The sequence below is a fragment of the Aulonocara sp. 'chitande type north' Nkhata Bay genome, linkage group LG11 (genome assembly GCF_057382095.1).
Source record: "Aulonocara sp. 'chitande type north' Nkhata Bay isolate Kocher_YH1m ecotype deep benthic linkage group LG11, A_spYH_male_GT1.1, whole genome shotgun sequence".
Classification (NCBI taxonomy): Eukaryota; Metazoa; Chordata; class Actinopteri; order Cichliformes; family Cichlidae; genus Aulonocara; species Aulonocara sp. 'chitande type north' Nkhata Bay.
In genome coordinates this window covers 25,378,471-25,392,909 of record NC_141354.1, presented here as the reverse complement: position 1 = coordinate 25,392,909, position 14,439 = coordinate 25,378,471, and the positions used below count along the sequence as shown (strand labels likewise).

General features: G+C 39.6%; 1 protein-coding gene across 1 annotated transcript; it reads left to right on the top strand.

The window, feature by feature from the left end:
* Positions 1-228: 228 nt before the first annotated feature.
* Positions 229-13,605, top strand: gnl1 (G protein nucleolar 1). The gene is made up of 12 exons (XM_086311364.1): positions 229-464; positions 1,409-1,556; positions 2,905-3,041; positions 3,160-3,311; positions 6,647-6,718; positions 8,916-9,108; positions 9,308-9,406; positions 9,550-9,732; positions 11,439-11,617; positions 11,865-12,042; positions 12,872-13,012; positions 13,123-13,605. Exons 1-12 carry the CDS (start codon positions 392-394, stop codon positions 13,392-13,394), a joined length of 1,827 nt encoding a protein of 608 aa, XP_086167490.1. The 5' UTR covers positions 229-391; the 3' UTR covers positions 13,395-13,605.
* Positions 13,606-14,439: the final 834 nt, after the last annotated feature.

The window sequence follows — 14,439 nt, the reverse complement described above, 5'->3', positions numbered from 1 at the left end:
TTTGCGAGGTGTTTACAAAAGTGGACTGTACCATAAGAGCACAGGGGTGTCGTGATCAATTTCTCGGATATTTTCAGATTATATTTCTACGTAATGATACACAAAGTAAAGATGTTTAATCGTTTGAAGTGTAATCGTAAAATGAGATTTAAATAAAGCCCCACAAATGCACAAAATGATCGGTTTTCCAACACCTAAAATTGGTTTCTTCCGTCATTCTCCGCAGTCTGCAGTGGATATGGCGTCACTGAAAAGTGTACGAGTCGAGAAACTTCATCCATGTAAATAACGCCAATAAGAAAGCTGTGTGAGAAGCTTTACGCAGCAAAACATACTGCATAGCTTTCTTTATATATAAATATATTAATCGTTTTGTTTGTTTTTTTAAACTATGCCCCGGAAAAAGCCATTTAGCAACAAACAAAAGAAGAAACAGCTACAAGTCAAACGGGAGAGAAAGAGAGGTAACAGTATTTTGCCGTTAGCATGCTAGGCTTAGCAGTTTGCTAACGGTCCGTGCTCCATTGCTGAGTTTAACTGCAATGACTCTTTGTGTCTGCATGTTGTCGGGGGTTCTTAAGTTGATTATCAAATCACTCATTTAGCCCGTAAATCGAGGCCAGTGCTCGTTTCCGCTAGCAGTCATAAGAAGCAGTGTGGTATAACTTTGCCTTCGGAGTGGGCAAGTACGTGAAAATTAGCGCACAGACTTGCGTTAAATGTGTTAAATAATGCAAAGTCGTGTGTTTTTTGTTTAACCATAGAAACTACTAGAGACAGAGCCACTTTAACAGAGGTCTTGGACCGTGGTGCTATCAATAGGTCAATTTATTACCACTAATAGCATACTGGGTTTAAGATTTTCCATGTGCTGTCTATGTTTCAAGTAATAATAAGTCGGCGTGACAAGTAACGTGATTTAGTATCCATCAAGGACGCCATAAAATGTGACATAACTTGTCAAAACTAGGCATGTTCCAACTAGGCGCTTCCTGAAAAATCCTGCCTTTCCTTTAGGTGTTGCTGAGTCCACTTAAAGCGTGATTAACAAGAAAAGTATTAGTTTTCATAGCAATGTTTATACTCAAGTGCTTACTGTAACCAGTAAACCCTTTAAGACATGCACTGAAAGTCTTTTCTACCAAGGTCAGGTCATCCACACAGGGTAGTCAATGAATTCTGCAGTGCAGGACAACATTATGGATTTATTGTACCCTCCATTAAATAATCAAGAGGTCAGGATAGTTGAATGTGAATTTCATAAACATTATCACGTTCCAATTAATTTATGCCTGGAAGCATTTAACATTTCCACCAAAATGAACCAATAAACCTGTTAATAAGCACAGTATTTAAGCAGCAGATAAGTTAAAAGAAAATTTCTTGGTATTGGTTTGTGATCTTCCAGGTGACACAGGCTCTGGGCCAAGCAGTCGCAATGCCAGTGTGGAGCGAGGAGGAGAGCGGCAGTCAGATACCTCAGACAGCGAGACCACTGATATTAGAAGAATAAATCAGCAGCCCTTCAACAGAGAAGGACGATATGACCCTAACAGGTGAGTTGTAAGAGTACAGCACTGTAAATGATTCTTGTTCTGTAAAACTGAGCGAAATCCAACAGCCTGTGCTTGAAGTCGCACATAAAAAAGATGCTTAAGTAGGAAGCAGCTGCATTTTGATAACTAATTGGAGGTTTAGAAGATCATGCAGAAAATAAGATAAATTCACATGTGTTGAATTTTACAAAAATAATGTAATTTGTGTTGGACATGATTTGCAGTCAAAATGTAATTAACGCTTATAATCTCATTCCAGTTATAAAAATAAAAATTCTACAACACTTAGAAGAATACAACAATAAGAAGGGTTTTTAATTTCACGATTTTAACTGCTGGACACAAACTGTCTCATGCTTCAAGTCCATTCTTAATATTCACTGTAGAATTGAAGCTTTAACACCCCCTTTTTATGCTGATTACTCAATCGGGATCGGTTTCCAGGTCAAATGGTCAGTAAACAAAGAGAAAATTCAAATTGTTGAATTTGTTGCCTTTACGTACACACATCAAAAGTATTTAAAAGCCACTGACACTCAGCAGAAGCTGTTCAGTCATGGAAGCCCATGTCACGAAGCCCCTCATACACATTTATGCCAGAGGAGGTTTTGAACACTGCAATGAATGGGTCAGCAGAACGTCGGTGACTTTTACGCACTCAGCACTAAGCGAGCCCATTCTGTTACTTTACTTTGTCTGCCACTTTGTGGCTTAGTTGCCGTGGTTCCTAAACCCTTTCACTTTGCAATAATACCACCTACAGTTGATTGTGGAATATCTAGGAGGGAAGAAATTTCCCAGACTGACTTGTTGTAATAGTGGCATCCTTTATGGTACTATGCTCGAATTCGTTGAGCCCTTTATAACAACATATTCTCTTAAAAATGTTCGTAAAGATGGACTACATGGTTTGGTGATCAATTTGCCTGTACTGAAAACACCTTAATTCAAAATTAAGAGGTGTGCCCAATACTTTTGTCTATACAGTCTTTTTCTTTGTTTAATTTTTTAAATTATTATAAATATCCAACAGTAAATATACAACAAATTAGAAAGTGAAGATACCACAAGAGAGAAGGGAAAAAGGAAACAAGTAGAGAGTGATCTTCTAATCCTAAATTAGGTTAAAATAAATTAGGTCTGTAGGACGTTACATAGTTGACCTGTTTTTTCCCCCCAGTATAAATCAATGCTCATATAATGTATTTGTAAATAATGTGGTTCAACCTTTCAAATGTAGGAAAAAGAAGAAGGCACATTTTTCACTGGATAGGGGCTTTCATCATTAATTTGTCATAACAGCAGACAGTCATACAAAGGATCAACAGGGGGTTTTCTCATTTTTTAGGTTCCGACTGCACTTTGAGAAAGAGGGTAAAGAGGAAGTGGAGAAGAGGAAGAAGCTGGCCAGGGAAAAGGTGCTGCAGCAAGTCTCGGACAAAGAACTTGAGGTTGACATCAATGACATCTACCCCTCAGAGAAAGGTCTGATTCATTTTGGTGTTAATCCTTTCTTCATCCTAAAATAAACCAAACGTGAGCAGAGTAGGCTAATGGAGTGGGTCACTGCTTGACACACTAACACTTGATTATTCACTGCCAGGCCTTGGTTTCCCACGACGGCCGTCCTGGAATTATGAGATGACACGGGAGAGCCTGCTGAGGAAAGAGGAGAAATCGTACAGAGACTACCTGGATGACTTGCACTCCAGAAACCCACCTGGCTCTCTCAGCCACTTTGAGCACAATCTGGAGGTAACTAAGTAAAGGAGTTTGTTTTTACTGTAGAAGTGCCACTGCACAATAATGAACTGTAAAAAGTTTTGATATTTATGGGGGGTTTTTTCACCAGCATTTGTGGTGAGTTTTGCAGGTCAAATTCTGTTTTAAAAGTTCCAGGAGTGCATTTGCTGCCTAAACTAACTCAGGCTGAAGTGCTGATTTTTAGGAGAACCTTTGTACTATGAAGTTGCTTTTATTGTCGCTGAGCACTTAATCAGATGTTAATCTCAATTATTATGGCTTCCGATGATTATGAAAGCAAAATAATGGGCATAGAAAACAACTTTGTGCACTTTCACCCCTACGTAAAAGCTCAAACTCATGCACTTTTTACTGTAGCTGGAGCCAAGGCAATTAAAAGAGAGCTAGTTAATTTAGTTACCAGGATCTATCTAAAAGAAGTAAATATCTCTGTAGGTGAAACTGTGGAAGGATTATGGCTTTTGGGACTAACAGATGCCCTTGTGAGGCCCCACCTCCCCGTGAATCTGTGTTCAACACCACCATCACATTTTAATTTATTTATTTATTTTCATAATTTAGTTATTAATTAATTTTCATAAGTCTTAAAGCTAAATAAATTATGGTCATTAAGTTAATGACTATTGAGGTTAACTAATTTAATTTAATTAAGGAGTGATCCTTCAAAAGACATGAATTGAATTCATTAAAGAACTGATTTTGAATTAGAAATTATTTGGCCATTAGACTCAGACGAAGCTACAAAACAGTATGAATCAGAATCTGAAAAGGCAGAATGACAGAGGAGATTTAAGCACACAGAACTGAGGCTGGTTTGTAGAAGGTGTGCATGAACATGGTTGGACCTGAGTGATAACAACATAATTAAGTTTGACAGCACCGCTAAGCAGAAGAATAGCTAGTATCCCAGTGACCCAGGATTGCAGGCAGATGAGTGAACACAGATCTGTCTTATTGAACATATGCATAAGCTTAAATATAATATTAAGCCTAAATAATTATGATTCTATCTTCACGGGGCTTTAGTTTATATAAATGTAATGCTTGTGTTCAGTCTAACGACCTTTGTCCAGAATCCAACAAGTCAAAACACCCTCCACTTTTTCAGATGAATCATCACACGCCACACCACTGTGGTTAAACTTCGTCATTTTCACACTGATCCAGGGCTAGTGACTAATTTAATGAAATTCTCTGCTGTGCCACTGTGCATTCATGCGTGTCTTTTCTCAATATCGGTCTTCATTTTGCAGTCATGGAGCCATTTTAGTAATGTGGTAACTGCTTTTTGGGGGGCAGAACACTTCTGCAAAAAGTCTGTGTTCTTGAATCATTCCTGACTCTTTGAGAACAGATGAAACATGAAGTATTGCTGCTTGTTAACACATTTTTAGGTAAGCTGACGATTACCCAGCAGACCTGCTGTGCCATATTTGTCTTAAAGGCATAAATGTTCAAGCTGTTATCCAGCATGTGGCTCCAGGACTTACCACAGACTCATTATATCATTTCTTAGCTCAGGATGATGTAGGGATCACAAAGAGTTATAGAACATAGCTTTGTATTGTCTGATATTTCCCACTGGTAGAAGCACCATTATATCTTCCTTGCATGCTGTGTTATTGTTCAGTTTTGCTCCAAGTATGAAACCGATAACAATATTGTTCAAAACCACAAGCCCTGCAGATCATTTAATTTCATCGTGGGGGTTCTGGAGCCATATCACAGCAGAAGCAGGGCTGGTGTAATAGGTGATCCTCAGTAGTCTGAAATTGTCTGTTTATTTTTGTTTTGTTTTTTAAATGGAAGTCAGGATAATAGAAAAATATAATTTAGATTAAAACGCTGATTGAACATGTTGTTTTTCCCGGATAGGTTGATTACATTAGACTTTAAATGATGTTATCTTAAACCTGCAACTTTTTTTTTTTTTTTTAATATTAATAGAAACATCAGAAAGCTGTCTGTCATTTCGACAAATATAAACACTGAGGGTGGTCTTTGGACAGTACATGGTAAAGTGGTTAGCGCAATCACCTCAGAGGTTCAAACCTCCCTGAGGCCTTTCTGTGTGGTGTTTGCATGTGAAACCAGCTTCTCAGTTTGTAAAATATACCGTACTGCAGTGTAAAGAATATGACGGTGTAGGAAGCACTATTTGAAATCTAAGTTTTAAGCTCTGGGACTCATTTTTTGGTTTAAATGGTGTTGGTTATTCCAGTTTCCATAGTGGAAGTTGATTAAGTTAATGTTGCCTTTTTAAGCACTGTAGCTGGTTTTACTGCCCTTCACTCTTATTTCAGGGGAAAAGCATAAAGCTGCTTTGTGTGGTTTTGACTGTGCAATGACCACATGTGTCACATGGTGATTATTTTTATACTCCTTCCTCTCATAAGTATGCACCCTCCTCTGTCATTATTGTGATAGAGATTAAATGCTGTTAAATACAGGTCACTAACACTGACATGTTAAAATGACAGGTAATAAACCTGAAACTTGTTTGTTTTTTTGTACTCTTCTGGCTCTCTGAAAGCAGTAAAACAAGTTGAAAAGAACTTTAAGAAAATAGTTTTGCATTGAACCAAACCAATGAAAGTTTGGTTCATTTAATTCTCTGCAGCAACTAAATTCACATTATCACCCTTCTGTTTTAAGAGTTCGCCACTGTCGCTTGCTGTTGTAGGGCTTTTGAATTGAATGTGTTCCGAGTTGCTGTGTCACAGCGGTAATTTTTAAAGAGTATACTCCTTCCTTCACAACTGCTACACATGTGGCAGTTATGAAGCATCATTCAATTGCAGAGTGAATGTTTAGGCCACCTGGGAAATTTAGGTCCAATATTCAGTCCCTGTTCTTGGTTCCCAAATGAAGTCTCTGCAAATTAACGAAACATCTGGCTCTTGAGCTGCTAAATGCTCCACCATGTTCACCAGCTAGTTAATAATTACATTGGTCTGCTGTTTGTCAGCTGTGGAGGTCTGGTGCATTGTGTTATTTAGAGCTTTTTCTCTGAAAACAGCTGCCCACTGCAGCTGAACCTGCTGAACAGTTGTGGGTCAAGCAGCTAATCAGCTTGAAACTCGGTATCCATCTGCGCAGGTCAGAGCAGAGCTTTCTATTTGTTAAATAACTCTCTTTATGTACACCGTTACAAGCAACCACTCTGACTTTGTCTTTGGGTTTTTGTATTTGTGTGTAGTCACTTGGAAAATGTTCGAGTAGTTTCTAACACATCCTCAAGTTGAGTAAAAAAGGAACTAGTGGATTTGTTTTATTTACAGTATTAAACCTCATTCTTTTCCCCCCATTTGCTTTCTTTCTTTTAGACGTGGAGGCAGCTTTGGAGAGTCTTGGAGATGTCGGATGTGATTCTTCTCATTGTTGACATCAGGCATCCGGTAGGTAGAGGTGGTCTCCACTAGATGGAGACACAGTCAAAAGTTATTGTTTATCTGTTTGTTTACCTGATGCATTTTATCCTGAAAGCAGGTTTTGTTAGAGAGAGCCTCGAATGGGAACAGAGGGCGCTGAGTAGATAGCAAGATTTCTATACAGCTATTACTACCTGTAGGTGCACGCTGGCAGACGACAAGAAAAGATATAAATTAGAAAATTATCTCATGCTGCTTTGGCATCAAACGCATATTGTCATTTTACCCACTTTTTAGATGTAAAATTGAGTTTCCTGAGTTGCACCAAAACTGTCTGCTGGTTATTTGAGAAGAAAATAAATGACCGTATTTTATATGTGAATAAATTTGACCCTTCATTCGTCTCTTCAGTTTATCAGAAATTTCACTGGAACATTTTATCAGCATCTCATTAAATTGTATAGATGCTGTGACCTTGCTGATGAAGTGAGCTGAATTCAGTTACTGCTGTGTTCAGTGTGTGTCTGTGTGATCTGCTCCTGAAGATTCAAGTCAATTCAGTTTTATTTATATAACACCAGTTCACAGCAACGTCCTTTCCAAGGTGCTTTATATTTTAAGGAAAATATATTTCCATATTGGAGAGAGAAAATCTCACTAATCAGATGCTCTCCTACCAAGAACTTGGTAGCAGTAGGGAGGAAGAACTCCCTTTTAAAATGAAGAGATCTCCATCAGAACAAGGAGCACTGAGAAGATAAAACACAAATCTACTGGAAATAGAAAACAAAAGTTAATGGCATCAGTAGTGGCCCATAAATGAGGAGAGGAGAGATGAGGTGCATCACGGGACGCCTGAGCTTATAGCAGCAGATCTGATTGTTCAAGGTCACCTGATCCAAACTTAACTATGAGCTTTGTCAAAGAAGAAATCTTAAAAGTAGAGTTTTGTCTGACTCCCAAACCAAAACTGGAAGCTGGTTCCACAGGAGAGGGGTGAGAAACTCAAGGTATCACAAGTAAGCCTGCACTCTTAAGCTCTTTTTGCATCAGTACCTACTCATTTTCCATTTCAACTGGATACCACCTAATGTGCGTGGGACCGTTATAGCAATGGAGCCGACTGTCCTGTGACGTCATTTGTATGCGACACAAACGCTACAATGAAGGTGGAAGTTAAGGTGGTGTTATACCTGCTGCTCGGTCTGTGGCTTTATGTCAGACTCGGGGACCACAGTGTTGTTTCCATGTAGCTGTTTCCCTCGTTGCTGGGTTTCAAAAACAGCAGTTTTTGAAAGGAGGAAACTCTCATGGGTCATGCATGCAGTCTGTTGATGTCACATTTTCAGATTGCCTCAGATTGCTTGGAACCCCAGTGGAGAAGCTACTAAAATGTACCCTGTACCAGGTACTATCATCTAATGGAAAACCTTGAAAAACATGTCAAGTCGAGTCAACCTGACCTGAGTTGGTATTAATGGAAAAAATGGTATTAGATCATAGTGTTTTATTGGGCCAAGGTAGTATGATGGGGTTTGATCAATCCAGCCTAGAAGTAACAAACACATGAACTAGTTTTTAGCGTTACTCTAAGAATGTTTCTAAACACTTTATAAACATCGGAATTCACATTAAAAATAAAACCTAGTTCCGTGCTTCTGGCATGGTTACATTTCCCTTTTAATGCAAATTTAAAAACGGTACACTTATACTTGTTTCTATTTATAATGATTCAATCTAATGGGTTATTTTTTTTAAAAGGCAGTAGTTGTTATGGAATGCCTTTATCACCTCTTGAGTGGACTACTGCAACTCCCTGTATATGGGATTACCCGGTTCCATTCACTCTCATTTGCAGATGGTTCAGCATGCAGCTACTTTTAACTATCAACAAAGAAAACAGAGCAGATCCACACTGGTCAGCTCAGCGGCACTAGCTACCTATAAAGGTTTTCATTAATTATTTGTTTTCAAAGCCCTCCATGGATTAGCTCTGCGATACACTGCAGGTCTTTAGCTCAGTATTTTGCCTCCAGGTCAGTGAGGTCATTGTTCCAACAGCTTCTCTCAGTGCCCTCTTCTCGCCTAAAAACCAAAGGTTTTTGATGTACATAAGGTGTACCTATTTTCTGTTGGATTTGGTTAAGTGTGAGCTCCATCATTGTTTTGTCAAACTACCTATGAATGTTTCTATTGCTCTTGACTTGACCTGTATACCACCCAGGTGCTGCAGTTCCCTCCAGACTTGTACCACTACATCACTGGAGAGCTACAGAAGCATGTGGTCCTGGTATTGAACAAAGCCGACCTGTGTCCTCCACCACTGGTAATCGCTTGGAAACACTACATGGCCTCCCAGTTCCCCCACCTGGAAATAGTTTGCTTCACCTCACACCGTGGCCAGCCATACAGCACAGGTGAGGAGAGGGAGAGCCGATGGGGGGGAGGGGGTTAGAGAGAGAAGAAATACATGAAAAATAAAGTCAGACAGACAAACCTGTCACTTATTGAACTTATTTCAGCACAGTGTAATCAGAATAACCTGCTGTGTGTCTGTCCAGCCCCTGTAGTGACTGCAATAACTGTTGTACTTTTCTGTTCTGTTCTGACTCACAGTCCTCCAGAAGAAGAGGATGAGGAGAAAGGCTGACTGGAGTCAGGCTGGAGGTCCTTTAGATATCCTAAAGTCTTGCCAGGAGATCACATCAGGGAGAGGTAGGAGAAAAAGTCATTTCACTGTTCTTCTTTTATAATAATAATTAATACATTAAGTTATACACACGATGAATTTAAGCAGCTTTTCATTCAAAATGTTATTGATCATCTTTTTGTTTTTTGTTGCTTTGTTGTTTTGTCAGTTGACCTCTCCAGCTGGGAGCAGAAGATTCAGAGAGATGCCGTTTCTGAGCGGCTGGACGGAGAACGGACAGATGAAGGAGCAGAGTCTGTCTTGGTGGAGCATCAAAGTGATAGTGCTTTGGAGATGAGCAGTCCATCACAGGAGCTCTACAAAGATGGTGTACTTACATTGGGCTGCATAGGTAATCATTTTCTCAGAGAACAACAATCTTTGGCCAGAATCAATGAACATTTTCTTTTTAATTATAGCAAAACAGGTTCTTGTTAAGAAACTTGGAAAGTATATCTTAGTATTTTCTCCAGATATTGCTTTTTTGGTAAGAAATTAGAATAGTTTTTTCAGATAGGAAAAAAAGTACCTCAAATCCATGCTTATCTGGGAACACAGTATTATTTCACTTTTATCTGATTAGGAAAGAACATTGTCTTACCAGTCCACAACAATATAATTCGATTTTCAGATTAAAAACTAGAGGACAAATAGGTTTAGCCTGAAGGCCATAGAAAGGAAGTCATGGTATGTCTGTTATGTGTATCTTGATTATAATCGAGTGTACCATTAGTAGATCGGCCAATCTCAATATGCAGCCTCCTTAGGCTAATAGTTTAGCTTGTAAAGTGACCTAGTTTGTCTCCAGACCTCAGTCCTGTAGAAAATCTGTGAGGAAGCTGAAGCTTCATTTTCCAAGCAGCAGCCAAGAAAACTGTACTTTCTGTAAAGAGCAGTGGGCTACTATTCCTCCTGAGATGTGTCTAAACCCAGTGACCAACTACAAGAAACGTCTTACGGCTGTGATCATCAACAAGAGTTCCAGCCAAATACTAACTAATGTTTTGCTTGGGGATCAAATATGTATTTCACTCAGTGACTTGCAAATCAATTTATAACTTTTATGTTATATTTTATGTTATGTTATTTGGTTGATATTTTTATCTTCGTCAAAATGAAAATACTAGAAAAATTAGACAGAGTTTATTTCTTTTCTTTAAGCAAATATTCATAAAATAGGATGTCAAATAATGATTTCCCCCACAGTACCTTCTCACATTGTTATTGTTAATGGTCAGTCTTGCTCGTAACTTTAGAATTCTCCATCTAGATCTTTGGACGTGTCTGTGAGCGTCACAAGGTCATAGCTGTAGGTGCTCCTTCATGCAGAAGAAGTTACTTGTGTGAATTCCTCTCAGCAAAGTGAGAAATGTCAGTAGAAATATTGGCCGACTGCAAAACTGTGGCTGAAATGATGGTGGTAATTTCAGTGTCTAGTGTAGCAGAAGAGGGAGGGTTCAGCCTTCAGAATAAAATACAACAAGAAAAGTTGTCAGGGAAAATATTGGCTCTGCAGCAACCTCCCATGATGCATTTCATTGCGCTCAACCGAGCACCCAGCAGGTCATTTGAGTTCATATTTGCCTGTTATAGGCACAGTGTTTTTATTCCTCTGCTTCTTGTAACAGATTCTGTATGTGGGTGTGTGTTTGTGTGTGTGTGTTTGTGTGTGTGTTTGTGTGTATATTGTTAAATCAAAGTGTGCATATTGGAGCTTATCTAAATTATCTCTTCGCAAAGTTAATTGAAAAAAAAAAACAACAACAAAAAACACCTGCTCGATCTGCTTCTTGTGGTGTTGATGTGCGAAGTGACCGTACAGTTGGTGTTTCTATCTTTTAATAAAAGACATTGCGTCATGCACTTAAAACATGCACCTCACTCTCATTAAACATTAAGAAGTTTTTACAAACTTCCTTTTTTGAATCTAGTGTTCCTGACTGAATGTAGTTATTGGCATCTGAATATAAATTCACAAACAGTGACTCTTAAAAAGAATTTATAGAGCTTGAATACTGTTACATATGAGTGCCTTTGTAACCTCTCTTTGTTTTCCAGGTTTTCCCAATGTTGGTAAATCTTCAGTTATAAACAGCCTGGTGGGAAGGAAGGTGGTAAGCGTGTCTCGAACCCCAGGTCACACCAAATACTTCCAGACCTACTACCTCACTCCGACAGTCAAGCTCTGTGACTGCCCCGGGCTGGTCTTCCCCTCCCGTGTCAATAAACAGTTACAGGTACAAGTTCACTGTTGTGTACTCCAGAGTAAATGTGACTTTCACTTTACTTGCCCGATTGGATGCGGTAGAAACATAATTGTATTGAGTTGCACGCTCTCCAGGAGTATTTTGTGTGACTGTCGCTTTCATTTTTAAATAGCTCTTAGTTGCTATCTTGCTGTTACCAAAGGTAATTTCTGACCTGTCTTTATTTTGTTCGTGAATTTCTTCCTCTTGTTTTTATCTTTAAATGAATTTTCTATAGATTCTGGCAGGCATCTACCCAGTGTCTCAGCTACAAGAACCTTACAGCTCAGTGGGTTATCTGTGTGAGAGGACCCCCTTCCTTTCCATACTGAAGCTCAAACATCCCAGTCTGCAGGAAAATGAAAGAAACCAGGAGTCTGAGGAGCCCAGCTGGACCGCCTGGGATGTGTGCGAGGGTAAGGTGGTAGTTAGCGTCACAGCATCTGAGTTGTTGTGGTCGTTGATAGTTTGGAAACTTCAATACTCTAAAATATTGAGAGGATAAATGGCAAGCTTCCTTTAATGCAAGTCACAGATCTTTATTGATTCTAAAATAACAAAATCAGTACAATTCAAAGGAGAGCCAATCCCCTGCTGCAGGGCCACTGCCATTATTTGCTCTCTCTTGTCAACACAGCCCTGTAGTAAAAATCCGCCAACAATGCACTGGTCCATTTATCAAGTCGAATTGAACAAAGTCAATTTTTTATGTAGCACATTTAATCACAACAAATGCTGACTAAAGTGCTGCTCAACGTCACGAAAATAAAAATGAGTCAATAAAACAATTAGAAAACAAATACTGACGTGCCCTAGCTGTCTGTGGCACCCCAGGCACATTGTTTAGACTAAACATGTACATCACAAATATAAACTCTGGCCTTTAAACGGGCTTTGTTATTTACTCAGACAGCTAGATGTCCATGTCACTCAGGCAGTATTAGTTGGGCTGTTCTCAGCTGTGGATTCAGTGCTCTAACAACCATGTACAGTAGCAGGGTGGTGTTTTAGTAAAGCACTCAAAATAAACTACAACAGCCTCATTCATGATAATGAAAGAACGAGTCAGGCAGTTTTGTGGTGTTTCTAATATTATCAGTACAACAAGTTGTGCACAGGAATAGGCAGACGTGATATTTTGGATACACAGACATTATTACCAGTAGGAAAATAAATATAGACTGTGCTCTTTTAATTATACCTTCATTTGATAGATTGTCACCAATTTATGCTTCCTTCTTTCAGCTTGGGCGGAGAGAAGAGGCTACAAGACAGCGAAAGCAGCTCGCAACGACGTGTACCGTGCAGCCAATAGCCTCCTTAGGTTGGCGATTGATGGCAGATTGTGCCTCTGCCTCAGACCGCCCGGGTACAGCTGCTTGAGAGGTAAGAGAAGGCCCTCTGTGTCTCTTCATTTCAACTCTGAGACTATTCGAAAAGTTAAAATGCCAGGTGGGTGGAATTAATTTATTTTGGGGATTATTTATGGTCTGCAGAGCACTGGGAAAATCACCCAGACTTGCCAGAGATTATGGCTCTTCAAGGAAGAGCAACAGAGGAAGAAGGAACCGCAGAGAGGGACGATGAGGAGGATGGCGAGTCCAGCACCGAGCCAGAGGAAGAGAGAGACAGGGATGCGGACGATGACGAGGACGGAGATGGGGACGATGAAGATGAGGGGTTCGGGCACCCGAGACGAAGCGACGATAAGCCATCTGGCTTTACGGTCAACATGTACAACGTCCTTCGGGAAAATGAGTGCGAGTGATAACAGAAGGAGACGCAAGGAAGAAATAACCTGTTCCTCTGCTCTGACTTTTACCCATCTGCCCCAGTCCACTCTTCGTTCCTTGTTTCCCATAGACCTGCATTCCTCCTCGTTTTTTTTGTTGCACCTCCGCCTCCTCGTGTCATTACCTTCTCTGTACATTAACATGCTCGATTCTAATCCATTCATATAAAGCATATTCCATGCTGTGCCTCTGCTCTGCTTCTTCTTCCTTGAAGCCTTTGTTTTTTAAAATGGAGCTTTTAGGAATGGGTTTGGTTTGACTTGAGCTTCACACATTGCATGTAGTTCTCAGAGACAAAATGAAGTAACTTCCCTCAGCCTGGAATGATCAATCTCTTCATAAATGAGTGACCTCACAGCTGAGATGCCAAAGTTTGGAAAAGTATGATGAAACAAATCAAATGCACTGTTGATATGATGTCATTCACTGAAGCAGCCATTTGGCTCTCAGAGCAGCTGGAGATTAAAAGAACACAACTCTAAATCCTCTTCATTGACCACAGCGTGTCTCAACTTTGAGTAGAGGGTGTGGGAGGGTACGTGGGAAATGTTAGGCTGTATAACTAGAACTAATAAAGTAAACATTTCACGCACAGTTACTGCTATTATGAGTCAGAGATAATTTATCTGATCTGAATTTACATTATTCTGCGTCAGAGAGTGATGTGGGTTTTTTGGGGGTAGTGGTGGGTGTTTACACTCCTGTATTGCTGGATGAGGCTGTTTCAGGAATTAAACCTGTAGTGTTTTAACTACTACAACTGTTTTCCATAGATGTTGATGGGGATTGTCAGTATTTCGTCCAGGATTCGGCTGCGCTTATTTAGCATGTTTATATGCTGATGCCAGCACAGTGAATTTTATCCAACCGAGACTGCTTAACAATAATTGAAGGGATTGTTTAACATTTTTTTGATTTTTACTTTTTTTGCCAAAAGGTACGTTTGAAGATTGAGCCCTTTGTTAAATAAAGCTACAGCTAGCAGCTGATTAGCAAGACTGGGACTAGCGTGACTCTGTC